The sequence below is a fragment of the Rhipicephalus microplus genome, chromosome 2, assembly GCF_043290135.1.
Source record: "Rhipicephalus microplus isolate Deutch F79 chromosome 2, USDA_Rmic, whole genome shotgun sequence".
Classification (NCBI taxonomy): domain Eukaryota; kingdom Metazoa; phylum Arthropoda; class Arachnida; order Ixodida; family Ixodidae; genus Rhipicephalus; species Rhipicephalus microplus.
In genome coordinates, this window is record NC_134701.1 from 146,248,011 (window position 1) to 146,267,331 (window position 19,321).

Below are 19,321 nucleotides of genomic sequence, written 5' to 3' on the forward strand. Positions count from 1 at the left end.
TTGCGTAAATTTAACATTTCGTGCTCTCGTGTGTAGCAGCGCGAATACATGAGAGAGCATGCCCACGGAGACAAAGACAAACAACATGTGGCTTTAGCTGTGAATGAATTTGACTTGGATATCTGTGTGAAGAAAATAAAAAAAAACATCTGTCGCTGCTATAAACTGAAAAAAATGTATGTTATCTGGCAAAATAACTTTAAAAGTGATAAACGGTTATTCGAAAAACAAGTTACAACTTATGAATATTTTCGCAGGTCTTGGTTTTGTTTTTGTTCTAGCAGACGACAGCCTCCTACTGCTTCTACGACAGACTTAGCGCGTTTTCACGTTCGGTGCGTGTCGCCGACGCAAAGCTCTACAGTAGTGATATCAGAGTTATCAATTCTCAATGAATTATAGGATGGCTACAAAGCAGTAACATTTTGACATAGTCCAGTACTCAATCTTTCAAGGTATGACATTTCTTTGCTCTGAAGCAAATCGAAGCAAGCCGGCCGGCGCAATCAGCTGATGTCGCCACTACGCGAGGCATGGTCGTGCGCAATAGCGTCGCGCCCCGCGCTCGATTTGTCATCAAGCGATAGAGCTACTAAGTGGAATAGAGCTAGATGCAGGGATTAATGGCGTATCACTCTAATTCCCTGTGGTGGCCGACTCAATCGCAAGAGAGCCCCGGGAAACAACCTTCAACTGCTCAAGCTTGTGTGTGGGTGTAAAAATACTTGCTTTCATCTGCGGCGGGGCAGCAATCTATAGTTGAAAGACATGCGAAAAGCATGTGACGTATATACAATCCCAAAACATATGCACAAAACAATAGATACGATAGCATATCCGACATAAATATGCCAACACATAGCGTGTAAAAAGCAAATTTATATACATAACTTAAACTTGGCCATCATTCAGTGCGAATAGCTTAGCAAGCTAACACACTAGAATCACGTACGCGAGCACAACTGAGTGGCGCAGGTTCAAGTCCCGCCAAGTCCAGTTTTTTTTTTTTTTGCAACGTTTTTATTGTACTGCTATCTTTTCTAATGCCTTAGGTTCTAAAACAAAATAAAAGCAATATTGCGTTCAGGTACGTATGTGAGACTGTGTTTTTTGCACAACAGTTATTAGTATTTTTATTTTTATTATTAATTTTTTTATTTATTTCATAATATAACAAAATGAAGGACTAAGGGGAACATTGGGTCTGCTTGATTGTGAAGGGACTCGAGAACTGAGAAAACTCAAACCAAAAAGTTTATTTGAGAAAAAACTGAGCATTTCACAGCCGGACCAGATTCTTCAAGGGTAGGCCCTAGGTATGCGTGAGACTTGCTATATGACTCATCTCAAGCAGTTGAGGGAAGGCAATATCACCGAGAAGCAGTTCCAAAATATATTTTGGTTGATGTTTTTTGATTCCTCCAAAATAAGGGCTGCACAATTGTGATCGAGCCAAACCAAGAATTGCGGGCACGAAGTCATGAGACAGAAAATGAATAATGTTGATTGTTTGAAAAATTGCCCTTAATAAAAGGAAGAGTTATGGAGTGCTACGTAGCTTAACCCGCAGTAGGAATTTTATATATACATATAGATAGTTTAAAATGGACAATGTTGCACACACAGACATTGGTTAAATTTCTTTGCAGCACAGTTGAAGCATCTATGTAGAGCTGAAGCATCAAGAGAAGCTCATGCGTCCTCACTTTATTGCGCTTTACATAGGTTGTATGCGTCCATGCAGCCATGATATGATATATTTTAAAGCATTTGTTTAACCTATAATCTTCTTATTCATTAAAGCTGGCCCGTAAGTTGTGTCTTATGTAGCACTACAATTGAAGCGTAATCTGCATGGTGGTCTGAAGCAATGCTTTTGAAGATCTCAAAAAGACCTAGCTCTATACACGATCATCCGTGCATCAATGATAAGCACCATTATGTGTCCGTACATATCAGTTGTGCTCTCATACTTAATTATTTTTCAGACCACTCCCTCTGCCCCTACCTCGTTTCTGTCGTGAAGCTGTGGCAAGTTGTGTATGGCTGTAGTTATATTGTAGGAGCACATATACTATCAATAAAAAATTATTTTTAGGCTACATGCAATTAGTTTTCATAGATTTTCATTTCTTTTGTCGGTGCTCAGGAGAGCTAAGCTCATGGTCGATATTTTAAAACGACATTTCTCTTTGCCAATGTTAATGAGAACAGTTTCATTAATATTGACAAGTTCATTCACATTGAATTTATTTCTCAATATTATTGTTTCTATCAAAAAACGAGCCCTTGAAGTTATGCTTTTCTTGCTTGATTTGTTTTCGTGTGACAGCATGCAAGTAAAATGACAGTTATTGTCATTCCTTGTGAATGACACATTTACCGTGTGACAGACTTTAGCACCTGGTCATCTGCAGAAGTTGTATTCATTCTGGAAAAGGGCGAACAGTGGTAACTGACAACACAGACTAGCCTGCGTTATTCTTTTGTACTATATATGTCACTGTGCATTCATTTATAACTTTATAGAGCTCGGATTTCCTGCTGAAAATGTGACAACAACTGTAGAGTTTCCACATTTTTGCAACAATCCACATTCTTTTGATACACTATTGCACAATTTCCTAAGCACCTTACAAAATCTGTATATTTTCGTAAGACCTTACAGTCTGTATTTTCCTTATGAAAGCTTCTGTACACTCCATACACTTTCCTTATCCTCCCATATTTTCCATAATGAACTCTCCGTATGCTCAATAAGTTTCCTTATCTTTCCATATTTTCCATAAAACTCACTCCATCCATGCCATAAAACTTCCTTATCCTTCCATATACTCCATAAAAAGCTTTCCATATATGCCATACATTTTCCTTATCTTTCTGTATACTCCATAAAAAGCTTTCCGTATACGCCATACAATTTCCTTATCCTTCCATATACTCCATAAGAAGCTTTCCGTAAATGCCATACAACTTCCGTATATTTCCATAAAACTCCATATGTTTTCCGTATGTAGCATAAGAAAATGTTACGGAGTCCATATATTTTCCGTAAGATTTCATACGGAACTTTTCAGTAGGGTGGTACTCTTCGCTTCAAGCGACACTTCGTATATAACGTGGCCATTTTTTCTAACACAATTTTTTCTCCATCTTTCAGGAGCTCTGTTGTACCCTTAACCTCATCAGCAGTTTTGTCTTTTTGCATTCCTTCTAGGGAATTTTTTTTACTTCCCCAGTCGTTACTGTAGGATTTCCAATTCCTCTGGAATATCATCGTTTCTCACGATATCTTCTTGGTTGTTTTGGCTTCTGTAGTGTTCTCTGTAGAACTCCTTCACCACCTCGACTATCCTATCCATCTGCATTCTATCCTATCCGACAATCCTATACTATGAAATTCTATTATTTGCCCCTAATGTATACATCTGATTTTCGCCTATGCACAAGTTTGCCTTCGCAGCTCTTAGGCTTCTGCCGTTTTTTAGAGCCTGTTCAAGTCTCTTCAAGTTATACCTTCACATGGTGGCTACCTTACGCTTATTAATTATCTTCGAAAGCTTCATAGCTTTATTTCGTTGGTTGCATTTGAGGCCTTCATGGTTTGTGTCTTTCAATAAGATTTTTCTTGACCAGAGATATTTAGCCAGTCTCCTGTCTAGTGACTGTACTTCCGACTTTCATTGCACACTCTTTGACGATTGTAGTAAGGTTAACGTTTAATGCCTCGAACCTATTCTGAAGTGAAACTGTCAGTTCCTGTACTTTCCCTCTCACCGCTAGTTTTTGTTTGGCTTTTTGTGTGTCAGGTTTTGCCTTTGCTTTTTAAATTCTAGGTGAATATGAACTCTTACCAGTATAGGTTCACTGCATGGGGTCTTGCAAACTACTTCTTCATCCTGTACAATTCCTGGTTGTGCACACAGAACGAAGTCTATTTCATTTTTAGTTTCGTGTTTCGGACTTGTACTTACGTTTAGCCAGTTTTCTGAAGAAGATATTTAGGATCTGAAGTTTATTACGTTCTGCAAACTCTACGAACAATTCCCCTCTGTCATTTTAAGAGCCGATGCCGAATTTTTCCTGCATAGTCTACATTGGCATTCCGCAACGGTGGGCTTGCTCGCCAGAGCGGGGAGACACGAGCTCACTTCTTTCTTCAGTGGTGTGAGCCTTCGCTTTGGCATATGACCCACTACTAGAAGTAGGTGGCAATATTCCTTCTTTAAAAAAAAAGATCATCGTCCCAATGCTGTATATTTAAGGTATCGCAAAAGAAACATAGCAGCTTAAACAATGGGAAAAACACAAATAGTCAAATGTTACATGTGAACAGTTCACCAACGTTGTGGTAGTGACCGCAGCACAAATAATGAAAACACAAAAAAGTGATCCTTTAAAAACGCGAAAAATAAGGCTTCATGTGCACCACTTGAACTATGCCAAAGCTCGGTTGTCTTCGTTGTACCTATCTTCGTGCCGCAGTGTCCAGAACCACTTCGTTGTTTTCGTCACTCACGCAGTGCAACACTTTGTACGGACCGAACTATCTATTTAGGAACTTTTCGGAGAGGCAACGGCGACGAACAGGGGTACAAACCCAAACTTGGTCTCCCGCATTGTAAGATACGTCCTTGTGACACATGTTGTAACGTGGTGCATCAACCTCTTGCTGCTGACCAATGTGTAGCTGGGCGAGCTGGCGAGTTTCCTCTGCACGCTTTGCAAACTCTTCGGTGTCAGTAGTTAATTGACTGGCGTCTTGACAAGGAAGCATAGCATACCTCATCGTCTGAACTTCGCGGCCGTAGAGAAGGTGAAATGATGTAGATCGCATTGTTTCTTGAATGGCGGTGTTGCAAGCAAACGTCACGAAAGGCAAAATGCGATCCCATGTTTTGTGTTGGACGTCGATGTACATGAAGATCATGTTTTTGACTGTCTTATTTAGTCACCCGTTGAGCCCCTTGCTCTGGGGGTGGTAAGCAGTCATCGTTTGATCAATAGTGTTACTTAGTCGAAAAACTTCATCCGTAAGCTGTGCAGTGAAAGCTGTTCCTGTGCCCGTTATTACTGTATATGGAACACCATGGCGCAGAACAATGTGACAGATGAAGAAATGCGCTACCTCAGAAGCCATGGCGTGTGGTATCGCCTCTGTCTCAGTTCATATAGTCAATTGCAACAATGACCCATTTGTTGCGGCCGCTCAATAAAGGAAATGGGCCGGCAACGTCCATGCCGACTTGGTCAAATGACTTGTGGGGTGGATCAATTGAGTAATCCAGCCGGCTTGCTTGGTGGCGACTTTCAACTGTGGCATTCACGACAGTATCTAACATGCTGCTTCACGGTTGCTCAAAGTCCGGGCCAGTAGTACGCCTCGCGTACTCTTGCGAGCATTCGCGAGTAATCTAGATAACCAGATGTGGGCTCATCATGACACTCGGAGAGGACTTTGTCCCGCGTGTCTTTCGGAACGACGAGCAGGTAAGCGTGGCTAGTATAACGGGCATTTTTCTTGTACAGGACATTATCTCAGAGGTAGAAAGACGTCGCGACGCGAGATAGATGGCAAAGTATAATGGCGCTACGACCTTCTAAATAGTCAATGAGCGGTCGTATCTCCTCATCCTGTCGCGGCCATCTGCTCAAGTCCGATGAGCTAAGGCCGCCCAGGAAACTATTATCGTTCTTTTCTTCCTGATCGACTAAATGTATGGGCGCACGCGACAAAGTATCACCGTCTTCATGCTTCCGTCCAGACTTATAGACAATGGCCACATCAGATTCCCGTAGACGGAAGCTCCACTGGTGCCAGCCGTTTTCAGGGATAACGTATGTTCACCAACCAGCAGAGGACATGGTGGTCCGTCACCACTTTGAATGGACGACGATAGGTACGGGCGAAACTTGGTGATCGCCCATACTACTGCGGTAGATTCTTTCTCTGTGGTCGTTTAACTTACGTTGGTATGGGTCTGTGAGCAGGTGGCATAGGCTATGACTCGTTCTCTGCCGTGTTGATGCTGGACGAGCATTGCGCCAAGTCCGGTGTTACTGGCGTCAGTGTGCACCTATGTGTTAGCATCATCGTCAGAATGCGCAGCAACGGGGCTGACCGCGTCCACAGTCGTAGTTCGGCAAAAGCAGCCTGTTGCTCTGTAGCGCATACAAACGGTGTGTCGTCTCAAGTAAGGCGGGTTAAGGGTTCTGCTATCTTCGAAAACCGTCTAATAAATTGTCGATAGTAGGCGCACAAGCTCAGAAAGCGCCGAACAGCCTTTTTGTGTGTAGGAGGCGGAAACACGGCTACAGCGGCAAGTTTGTTGGAATCGGTCGGGTCAGACTCCTTTCGCGTTAACTGCATGGCCAAGGAACTTGAGCTCTTCTTAACTAAAGTGACACTTCTCTAGTTTGAGTGTAAGATCTGCTGATCGAATAGCCTTTAGCACACTCCTGAGGCGGTGAAGATATTGCTGGATAGTTTCAGAAAAAAACGAATACATGATTCAGGTATACGAGGCACGCCTGCCACTTCAGACGACTAAGCACAGTGTCCATTATTTGATGGAAAGTTGCGGACGGTGAACACGAACCAAAAGGAAGGACTCGAAATTTATACAGGCCATTGGGGGTCACAAAGGCCGTTTTCCTTTTCATCTTCTTCCTACTCTCCTTCCTTCTTCCTAAAACGCTTCCTAATTCATCTGCCAACGCTAACAAAATGCCACGGAATAGATGTCGGTGTTCGTTACTGAAATTTTTAACCACCACTTGAGATCGCCCATCACAAAGCTGTACGATACGCCTAGCCACACAAACACCTTGAGTCAGCAGGTTTTCAAAATTACGTTCTGCTATCGCTTCACCAATTCGCATTCGCAATCCACAGCATGCGACGTCGACTTTGACACTGGCTCTTGGAGTGAGCGTTACACATTCAGCAAAATCACGAAAAACGTTGGCACGATGTTGGTCGTCCTGCTTGTCGATTGCACGGTCGGCTGAGAGGGTGATGCAATGCTCTTGAAGGTAAATGCAAGCTCTACACTCCTGCAGGAGGTCAATCTTGAGAATGGCGTCACGTGAACATTCAATGAGCACAAAGAATCTTGCCACGAAAGTAAAACCCCAGTCCCAAACTCTACTCGTGCAGGTTTGGAGAGACGGTGTGGCCACCAGCCGTTCAAACGACGGAGCCCTGCCAGGTCGTTATTACCTTCTTTATTATTTTTGCCATTTTCCCACTTAGTATATAATAGTCAGCTCCGGTGTTTACTAAAGGACCAACTTCATAGCCGTCGATCAGCACCGGTATATACAGAGAAAGCTGCACCTACCTTTAAGTCGAATCTACATCCTTGCCTGTTAGCGTAGATCGGAGGTCTTCAGCACGTCGACTGCCAGCACCTCGCCTTCACAGGTCACTTTGGTTCATTTTCCTGGTGGGGACTGGGGGACTGCGCGCCAGCACGTCGCTGGGGTGGAGATAGAAAGCGCCTCAGCGACGGCGAGCGCGACAGCCGCCCATAAAGCGGTGGCATGCGCTGTTGAGCCAGGTAGTCCTCAAAGTCCCGGGGTCGCTGGCCATGCCGAAGAGGCACCGAATATACTGAAAAGCCCCGCAGCCCGAGGTGCCGGTATGGGCACAGGTGGTACAAGTGGTCCACGTCACCGCAGTGAAAGCACAGAGGTCGGCGATAAGGAGTGCGAAAACATATTTCCGAGGCGTTAAGCGTGTGTCGTCGAGGTAATGTGCTGGTTGCTCAGCAAGGTGTGCAGGACTGGCGTAAATGAAGGGTGGTGGCGTGCGCGTGTTCTCGTAGTACCGGAGCACGCCTGTGCCGACTGAAGTCAAATTATAGCAGGTGCCTGGACTAATAGCGAGGAACAGGAAGCAAGGCGCCTCAAAGCTTCCACATAGGTCGCATAGAGGTAGGCAGCCGGGATGGGTGTGGTGTTATCTACACTCACACGGTCACGATCGGCTTGGTGCAGCTCGTCCTTGACGATGCCTTTGGCGTGAACATTATGATAGTCCACCCAACTTCACGAGCTCGTTCAGGACGTGTAAAAAAATTGGAGACTTATCCCTAGCTCTTTAAGACTAGTTGCACCTGTTACGCTAAAATGTCACATTTTATTGACCCCCTGAAAAATTGTTCATTAGTTCATAACAATAAGCATCTGGGCGCTGCTTGCTTAGTCGTGTGCACGGTATTATTCGTCTTTTCGTGTGTGTTTTTCTGATCATATTGCTACCCGGCCAAGCAAGACGCACCAACCTAGAAATTAAGTTCGTTGTGATGAAAGAAAGACGATGGCAAATCACGTGAGTAAGCAAGCAAGCACGAGTGTCCGTAGCAGATCAAGACTCCAGCTCGCGCTTGCCCGGATTTTGGCTGCTTGACGCCCGCCACTATTCGATGAACCAAATCTCCTTGCTCCACTGTTAACGATCAGTGAGGTTCCCTGACGTCCAGCTTCAATAAACCACGTCACATCTCAAATATTTTTGCCACTCTGATTCAAAACTGAATTTTATTGAGACGTGATTGCTTAAATCACCTAAAAAGGACATAGTTGCCCTTAAATGTGCACGAATAGTACGAGCGCTCCACGTTTGAAGAGTACTGAATGTTTTGTTGATATGCTCGACGTATATCTCCAGCTTTTTTAAGTACAGAGGACTGTGTTCCCCAATAACTTTTCATTTGGAGCGTTACATGTATTTCCTGGTTACATCATCATTTAAGTACGTTTTTATTAGTGCCTCATGATTTCACGTGTCAGAACTAGGCGTGGAAGTGCACAAGAAAGTTTAAATTGAGCCGCTTCTTTGCCATGCCTAACAAACCGTACAATGCAATCTTGTTTCGAGCATGAGAATACTCAGCTGATGGTTTCGTTACCTTGCATATCTGATAACGTGGCACGTTTATGCCCATGCCACTCATTTTGTTTTTGCTTTCAGAAAGAAAATCTGAAGAACCAGAACTACCGGACGTCTACGGCATAGGCATGTGGAGCCGTAAGTGAAAATCTGGTATACCTTCCGTGTCATATCTTAAGATGTCTGTTGCTTGCATAATAAACATAAAGTTAAATATTTCTGAGAGCCCGAAGAGCGATGTAAACAACTTGTATGTTTGTTTTATGCAATACGAACTCTCTTAGAACCAAGTAGCTCTAAAGTTTGACGTATTACTAGAGGTAACAGTGATTTGAATGTCTTTCTAGCATTTTCATTCGAAGGAGTACCTAGCATAACATTTTGACGACATTGCGAGGTTATGATATGTACACATCAGGTTACTAAAAGCCCCTCTTTGTTCAGGCAGCAGGTCTGGTGTGTTTCTTGCATAAATTGAAACATTCTCTCTTGTTCGGTCTCTGGTAGTAAATTATTTGGCACACCAATACCTCGTGTGACGGACACCACTGAGTAGATAGACTTTTGAAGTAAATACCGGCGAACATAAATGATAACATGAAAATCTTGGAGTATGCTTGAGCTTCGCCCTAAAGATTAGAACGTTATAGTCTAATCGAGTCTATGTGCATCTGCTTCTAAATTTTTAGCCTCGCATTGGTTCTCGGCTGATGCCAAAACGCTGGCACAAAGGGACGAATATCTGGGTGCATGACATTGGTCATTTCAAACTGTCTTAAAATGTCTACCGGAAGTACTCTTGTCAAGTGCCCACTGCGTCAAACTTATGGAAAACACTGCGTGAATTTTTTTTGCGAATCAGCGATGTGGACACTACGAGTTCGTACGATAAACACGCTAATCTACGGAACTGTCCACTTTGTTGATGCTTTTGCTGATGATGATGATAAGTATCGCTGATATCTTTGTAAACTGTAACCATTTTCACTCCCCCCCCCCCAATTCCTAACTTACCAGACCACAGGTGCTAACACCACGCTTATTACAAATGCGCACGTACGTAAACCTTGCCAAGCTTCACATTTACTATATCCCGATGCGTACCCTAGTGGCTTGTGGCCCTCATGTAGATACATGGCGACACTCACACAGATGATGTGGGAGTGCACAAACTGGCATCTCGTCTCTACCTCAGACACGTGGGAGAGCTCCCTCAGAAGCTCATTCCTCGCCAACCAGCAATCCAGCAGGCTCACGAAGCAGCCGCCAGGTACTCCTTGTCGGTTCATGCGTGGAATACGCCTGCTACGCGATATGGGCGTCCTGGAAGACAAAATTCTATTTCTTATCTTGTAGCAAGTGGGCATTTAAAACACCTACACGTTACGCAATATACTACGTTTTCGGCCTGGCGCAATTACAGCGATAAGTCTCTGCCCGTTGATCCCTTCAAACGACTACTTTATTCTGCTTTTGTACACCAAGCCCTTTATTTGACCGTTATTCAGTGTGTGATACACTGGACAGCCCCATGGCAACCAGTTCTTAAGTACTTACACGCACCAGTCATTTGCCTTTATTTGGCATAGCCAAATGCTTGAAATGCTGTCATTCTACTACCTTTTGAGCCATTCGATATGCGTGTAACCTACTTTGTGCTCTAGCTATTCCTTTATTAAAAGTTCCAACTATCTATTGACGAAGCTTCTATAAGTTTTTAATTTCTGTGGTAGTGCCATAATGCGTGAAGAAACCTGGTAGCAGCGAGTCTATCGAAATGCTGCTGTATACTAGTAGGCCCTCGAACGTGTGCCGTCTTAAATGTGAAGCATTATTTGCGTAGTGCAGGAACTTTGAGCCTCCATCTATCTATATATCTAGAACCCTACGTCTGGGTGCTCTTGCGTTCGCCCTATAAGTTGGGCTAAACCAATATTAGTAGGGGAGGGTATAAGATAATTTGACGAATATGTCTCACTAGCCATGACATGAATAATGTAACATTGTCGTCGTGTACATAGTCTAATTCTTTCTGCCAGATGTAACACACTCACAGGGGTGTATGTGCCACAAGGGATTGAGAGTATGCCTACCGTCAAAGACATGGTACATTACCCCGACATGGATATTATAGCGTGTGAGCGTAAAAAAATGTTGACATCGGCAGCATTGGCCCAAGGAACGCCAAGAATAAAAAAATGGCCCCATATCTGCATTTAATTTGCAAATGTCATCGAAAGAAGATAGTCTTGCGTGTGAAGAGAGTGAACAAAACATTTATTTGATGTTCTGTTCAAGAAAATCGGTGAATGGTATTCTGGAGGCGCTGCGTTAGAGTGCCTCGAGCGTGCATCGGAGGCGAATGAACACATCAAGTCACGTCACACGTGAGATATGACCACCATCTGGTAGTTTTTTTCAAAAACAAAGGCGTCGCTCTGAGACGGGTGTGCGCACCCGCCTCAGAGGTAGTAAAGTGCTGAACGCAAGGCGACGGGTAGGTGCCACCACCGTCTCGTTTTAGCAAAGCGTTAGAAACACTCGCCTTTCCGTGCAAGCGTTGGATGGTCAGCGCAGCGTGATAAGCGCTACCGTCCTTAGTATTGCTTATGTATGGCTTTTCTAGTAAAAGACTAATAACATGCAGAATATATATCTGTTCTCAGGGTGCCTCAGATATGCGCAATACTTGGTTTTTAATTGACAATCGCACATCTATGAACGCTGATCCTTGAGCAACATTGGTGGTCACTGCGAATGGGGTGGGCCGTTCAAAATATCGGCTGGTGCTCTTAAGAGTACCCAGTTCGCGGTAACGGAGTAGAAACAGACAAATGTACAGTTAGAGAGACAGACCAAAGTTTCTGCATCGAAGGTCCCCAAGAAAGACTATCGCCTTTAAAAAGGTCAGAGTTCCAGCTGGAAGTGGAACCCCAGAATTCAGCATGGCAATAAATATAGTATGATTGGGCTATGCCAGGTCTCGGAACTACTTTTCAAATAGACCCTAATGTCAGTAATGATTGCAATTATTGGTTTCTGATTTGATAAACGTTACCTCAATCCTCTTACGACACAGCCATCACGTCGGGTTAACGTCAACTGAAGTTAGGCGCCACACACTGTATATATGTACCACAGTGCAGGGATACCATCTTTGTCAGTATCGCGGCTTCATATCATCTTCCACCTTTTGGTGTTGCGAGTATACAAGTTCCTGTTGGCATCGTCACACATCTGTAAACATCGGGTTATATAAAACGTAAAATGTGGCTCTTTACGGTGTGTCTTGCTTGCATTTATATATCTTTACGCGCCTGTTGGTAATGTTTAGCTCAATAAAAGATTACAAACCATTCACCTTCCATTCAAGTGGTTACCATAACATCGATTGCCAAGGCTTATGCGATCTTCTGAGTTTTTATCAATAATTTTGCAATAATTATTTTCGAACTGGAATATTAGCTGCTTTCCAAAATACCTGTGCACAATCATCGTTTTTCAAGCGATCAGCCATTTACTTATTTTCTTGCTTGCTTGCTTGCTTGCTTTCTTGCTTAACCCTGTACAAGTGGCTCGTACCCACTAACTGGAATTCGCCATGTAAACCAGCGGTTAACATAAGGAAGAAATTTTAAATTTAGATGAAAGAAATTGAAATATTCGGTCCTCTTATTCTTACATAGGTATATAATTAGAATATGCAATACCAATAAATTTGCGCTTTTTTATTGAGAATAACATAACTGATTCTTCTTGTGCCTCTAAGTTGCAGACGTTGCTATTGCAGAAGTTCCTATTGCTGTAGTACAGAGCTGAAGCCCTAAAGAAAGAAATAATTTAAATTGATTGTTTCTTATTTTTTGAGTAAATCTTCCAAGCGTTTTCTATTCTAAAAGTGAAACGACTTCTGGTATAGAAATCTGATATTTTACCTAGTTCAGTTCATTGTTTTTCACTTCAATTCATCGTCATTTTGTTGTTGCTCTGGCATTCAATTGTTTCATGCACTGTATATATGTACCGCAGTCCAGGGATACCATCTTTGTCAGTATCACCGCTTCATATCATCTTCCACCTTTTGGTGTTGCCTAGTGGACCAAACAGACACCTCTTCTTTTCAAACCGCACTCCTCGCTTTTCTAGCTATTCAAAATACCCTGTAACTTGTCTTCATCATGCTCATCTTTTCTAGGCTGTAAATTTGTGTTCCTGCCTTCCAAATACCAGATTTTTTGTCACTTCTACACATTTTTTTATATGTTTCACGCTGTACTTTGCAATTGTGTACTTTTGCTGCCCTTATGATATTGTAATGTCACTTTTGTTGTGTTGATTCTTTCTTTTTACAATATTGTACGTTGTGTCGGCTTTCAACCCATCCCCCCCCCCCTATTTAATGCCCATTTGGGCCCTTAGGGTACGTAAATAAATAAATAAATAAAAATGATTTTTTGCTATTGCCTGAAGCAAGAGTAGTGTTTCGCCGCAATGCACATAGCTGAAAGTTCAGTATCCAGCATGTAGGATAGAAAACGTTAGATGGGAGCAATTCACAGTTCCATATGCCAAAAAGTAATAATGTAAACTAGCAGTTTAACCATGCGCGCGCCAAGCATTACTCACCCCCATTTGTCTGATACTGGAAGAATTCTTACTTTTTCAAATTCTGTCATGATGAACAATTACCTCTTTTCATTTGTAGGACCTGGGCCTCATGATCTCTTGCATAACCCAAATGATGACATAACTGGATACACTGGTAAGCGATGTTGCGGGTGAATGCATTCGTCACAATTCATGCAATTATTGACTACAGACTGCTTCTTTTATTAACCTTACAACGAACCTAACAGCTGAGCTTTTCAACTGCCAACGCATTGTACAAAATAACTTGTTTACCTTTAAAGTCCATTGTTTTCCAGGCGCAGTGTGCTGTCGTAGCGCTACCCAGCCAGCAGCTACTCACCTACACAAATTCAGTACATAATAGAGCAAAAATGAAAGAAAGCTTTGCGAACAAAAGTAGGGGGAAGCAAAAAGTACTTGTGCTAAACTTCAACTGCTTATTCGAATGGAGAGTACACAAAATTGCAAATCTGCGTCTCTCATAGTCACATGGTCGTTTTGGAACATTAAACCTCATGTATCAATCAATCAATCAATCAATCAATCAAATTACAAGCCTATGCGCATGCTTTCATCAAAGTCAGTAAACACTGCTCATTTTCTTCCTTCTGCCTCCGGGACTATTTGCTGGGGCCAACGCGTCGTCCACCTCACTGACACAGACTACATGCTCAACGACGACGCCCAGAGGCCACTTCGTCTAAATGAGGTGTAGCATACCAAATTACCGCCGCGTCAAGAGGAAATTGTGACTGTTTCCTCTAAACACATCGACCATTTGTCTCACCATCATTTAGTTGCGTCGGTAAACGCATCGTTGTCACCTCCGGTGTGGTTTGTTTTCGCAATGGCTCCACACTTTTCACCTCCGTGAATACGGCATCAGAGAGAATTCTACTTCCTTAAAGGGCCGCGGTGGCCTGCGTGACTGATTCTGAGCCTGCGTGCGTCGTGCCACTTCAAGCCGTCTCCTCCGAACATACTTCGTCTTTAATGTAGCCATCAACAACGAAATCACAGCTTCACAGACGCAACGACTGTTTCGTTTGTAAAACACGCAAGCTCTTTCGATGTTTACTCCTCAACGTTGGGCCTCACTGCCAAAACAACGCATTGAATCCAGACAGTCAGAACATATCTTGTACGCCACCGGCCCTATATACCGCCTGTTGTTTTTTTTTTTGTTTAGGGAACAATTATACAAGGAAACGTCAAGAAGTTGTCGCTCATTTGGCTCGGGTGAAAGAGATTGATCACTAATATACAACTCATGTCTCTCTTCCTGATATGAAATGCCTTCTTCCCACTTATTTTCTCGAATTTGGCTTTTTATAGACTTGCGCTATCGCCCCATTGACGATAACCAACTCGCCCAGCAAGCCTTACTTTACCTTTCAGCACTAGCTTTAAGCACCACTGGCTGCAAGTGTGGGAATAAGGCACTAGTAAAGTTTATATGGGTATTTTCATAGTGTAAAAAATAACTACAATGTTAAGCGCAGTGAACAGCGAAGCAGACTTACCAAGGACTTCAAAAAAAACAAATTAGTTGCCTAAAATTTTTTGCTGAGATTTGTAGGCGTTCAAAAATTGCGTTATGAAATAGGTATTAAGGCGCGGATAAAACTATGATTACTTTTACGCTCGCCTTCTGTGCAATACTGAAACTTGCCATGATTTCATCATTTCTTGCCGAACACCTCCCATGGCCAGTCTGTAGATCTTAAAATCTCTCATATTCATTGGCGAGACAAAACCACGTTCTCGAGGGTGTTTGCACATGCAAGTTTTTCCAAGAGACAAGTAAATTCAATAGGCGTCACACCTTATTCGATACACTATAATGCTCTTTGCAACGAGTTCATAGTATTTCATAATCAGCTATTAACCCATTGAGAATAAAAGATCTATAGCTTTCGTTTTTTGGTGTTACATCCTTGAAGCTCTGTCTTAGTCAATTTTACCAGTAAAATACAGCTCAGTACCATGCCGCTTCTATAGCTGCCTCATGTTCACGGCCGCATCTGTCAGATTGTTATATTTGTGACTTACTCCAGTGGACATGGTTACCAGCATAACTCGCCACAACTTCTAGTGTGGTATGGCAGGTTACCCCCCGAGTGTCTCTATATCTATTCATTCAACCATTTCGGCAACGGCGCACATGCTATTTTGAGATGCTAATCGGTATAAGCCGCTGGCCACACCGATATCGCACAGGTTCACTGAACACCAAAACCTAATTAACAGGAATGAGTATACCACGTTGTATGAGCAACTGATATTATTGTTCAAACCAAGTCAATGTATAAATAATATATTCCTACTATTATGACACCAATAATATTCTCTGCCAAGATGTTTGCTGTTTCACTTCATAGAGTTATGTACCAAATTGATCCAACAAAGTTTAATTCTTCTGAGATGACCGCCAACTCAGAAGACAACTCTCAACAAATCTGCAGAACACCTGCTTAGCAACTTTAAAAACGTTTGCAAAAGGACTTATTGAAAATCATAACATAGCGAAAAAAAACGATGCAATGGACACACAGAACCACGAACCTCAGGCACCACTATGAACTATAATGGAAATTTGACGACACACAGAATACATGTTTCAACCAGGCAGGCACGAGGGTTGCATCCGGCAGGCTACAGGGGGTACTAAGCAAACAATTCCTACAACAGTACGACTGCAAAAACGCATATTCTAACGCAAACAAGACAACAGACGTCGACTAACACTATCACTACCATTTTTCTTGGTGAAATACGCTTCTATATGTTCTCGTGCCTTTTTATCTTTACTCCTACAAGATCTTGATATAATGAAATTTTGGATCACATGTGAAGGATTTGAAAGGTGCAGGAAGATACGCATTTATGTCTTGCTCAAATTACTCGCGTAGTCCCACCGTGGTGGTCTAGTGGATAAGGTACTCGGCTGCTGACCCGCAGGTCACGGGATCGAATCCCGGCTGCGGTGGCTGCATTTCCGATGGTCAGATTTGGGTGCACGTTAAAGAACCCCAGGTGGTCTCAATATCCGGAGCCCTCCACTACGACGTCTCTCATTATCATATGGTGGTTTCGGGACGTTAAACCTCACATATCAATGAAATTACTCACTCGCGTGCTCTTTCATTCTGTCATTCACGGGTCGACAATTTTGCCAAACGTAGCACTTGCCGCCAGACAGGAGACACCACTCCGGTTGCGCGACACACACACGACTTGGCATGTTTAACATGGCATCCTATTTTATTATTAGTCATGATGCGTAGACACAATTGGGCAAATCTATTGGGAGCAGAAAGAACAATGGGTGCACCGTACCCACTGGCCAATATTTTACACCGAAAGCTGTTATAACAAAACTGGTCGCAGACGCCTGACTTATCCTTCACCGCTGCCGCTTGAGTCCATGACCCCTTCCACACGAAATAAAAGAAACTCTAGTAAATAAAAACTATCAACACAATGGGATTTGAAACCGGGTACCATGCGTGCTAGCCATGTATACTACCACTGAGCCACTCTGGCACTTGGGACTTCAGTGCCAACTGGCCTTAGGCAGGCTTAATACCTGGAAAGGAATCGCAACAATATTAGTAATAAAGAGGGGCCTGGCGGTTATTTGGAATGTGACTCATTTTATACGCACAAGGCACAACTTCAGGGCTTGGGCTACTGAGCTTTCCGGCTATAAATCCAATCACAGAAGTTCCCGCTATTATTCTCTGTAAGAGCGTTCCAGCCACAGGCATCAAGACCGAACAAGGGTAGGCGACTTTGGATAGCTTAATGAGCTGATTCTAAAAACTGGCCTGCATGTTGTGCTCACAAAATCTCTTGAGGGGCGACTGTTGGCGAAGTGCATAAATATACCTTCTTATTACCTTAAAATGGTTGCAGTCGTAGGGTAAAATCTCTTTTTTCCACGTAGCATTATGACGCAACACATTTGTTTACAATGTGTGCCTATAATGTGTGCCTGTGTCCTTCAGTAGTCGCACACAACATTGTTATTCCGCTGATAGAAGTGTTAGCACAATGAGAGCAAGAGGATAGCATGCCTATTTGTTACAGCGCGATAACATCACGCTACTTGAACGTGGTCTCATGCGAACACTCGTCCTCACGCTACTTCACTCATGAGGAATTAGAGTCCAGGCTTTTCTGCGAGAAAATAACCTAAATTAGCAACAATTGCATAAACAAGCTACGTCCTCGACAGTAGACAATGTCCATTCAACCTCAATTTGATGGGAATAGGGCAAGGACAGGCTTGAAGTGGGCAGCACCGCTTTTATACTCCCTGGAACCTCATAAGGCGAAAGCTGTATGGCGTTTTAATACATATAATGGTCCTCAAGTAGCGCTCAAAATAAAAAGTAGTTTTATAGAACACACTACCTAGTTTATATTTCCTTCGCATGAGACACGGATTTACCCTCCTCATGGCTTTATACATGTCATAAGTTATCAGCACGCACTAACATGTCTTGAAAAAAACAACGTTGATTTCATTTAATACGAGACAACATCTCTGCAACACCGAGGTGTATTGACTTATGATGTGAACCTAGTTGTGTACAATTAAACACAAAAATGTGTGTGCCGAATCAGACCTAGGCCAAACAAATGAAGATGAGGGAAAAGATGAAGCATTGTTGTCATTAAAGTAGTACAAAAACGAAGCAGCCGTTATGCCTGAGAAATGCTGTACCTCATTCACATGTATGGATTGTAACTTTTAGTATGACTAAGACACAAGTGTATGTACGCATGATGTTCAGTATTCACGGATCAAAAATTCTTCTGTGAAACAATTATGCTTCCAATTTATAGCATTTTTTGTATGTTTGGTTGTTTGTGGCTTATTTCTCTTGCAGTAATTCTTTTCTTGTTGTTGTGCGTATTGCTTCGTATGTTCTCCTTAGTGAACTAATAAGAATAGCTAGTTATTGAAGGCCTACGTCGTCACGTTGAAAGCACTGTAGCTCAGCCGTCATGCATTGAGGATTGAGGTGTAGAAACTAATTTTGCGGGGTATCGGAGCACGGGGGCCTGTGTGTTATAAAATCACGTTGTTCAACTTAAGTGTTAGACATATTATGGTGTGAGTTCTAATGTTTTAGAATAACTGCTAGCTTTAGTGCATTGCGCGCCAACGCAAAGAAGCAAAAAAACTAATAAAAGCTTAACTCTACGTAACCACAGCTGATCTCTTCCACCGCAGATGAACTTCCAGTGACCTCTGCCCATTGTGACTCATAGACATTTATTTCAGTTGTGTAAACATCATAAAGCTTAGTATCACTTTTGATGTTTCCCTTCTGCTGTATGTTGACAAAAAAAAAGGGGGGGGGGGGGGCAGGGATGTCGTGAAGCCAGTGTATGGCTTTATGTCTGTGTTCCCGTTATCTGTGTCATGTATAGACGCGAAATAAAGTCCAAAGTGCAAGCATACCTTGCCTTCTTTTAGATAAAATTTCAACCTGAATGATAGCACTGACTTGTGCATCTACAATTGAAATGCTGATACGGTGGCATACATGGTTTCTGTGTTTAGTCTAGGTATGTTACAGCACAGCGCTCATAATTCATAATCACGCATATTTTTGTTGTCTAATACGGGCTAACGCGTGCCCCTCACCATTAGCATAAAATTGCCTTCCATATCACTTAAGCTTACATAATCAAAATATTGCCAGCACACCAGCAAAACATGGTATTGTACTGAAGATTAATCACCCACGCACTTATTTGCTGAAACACAATGTCACCTGC

At 42.7% G+C, this 19,321-nt stretch overlaps 1 protein-coding gene across 2 annotated transcripts in view; it reads left to right on the forward strand.

The window, feature by feature from the left end:
- Positions 1–19,321, forward strand: part of LOC119170678 (uncharacterized) — a 135,936-nt gene that overhangs the window by 23,804 nt on the left and 92,811 nt on the right. For both annotated transcript variants that reach the window (XM_075886908.1, XM_075886907.1), the window contains exons 4-5: positions 8,978–9,034; positions 13,602–13,658. In XM_075886908.1, coding sequence (XP_075743023.1) covers positions 8,978–9,034; positions 13,602–13,658 — 114 coding nt within the window. The remainder of the gene's footprint in view (positions 1–8,977; positions 9,035–13,601; positions 13,659–19,321) is intronic.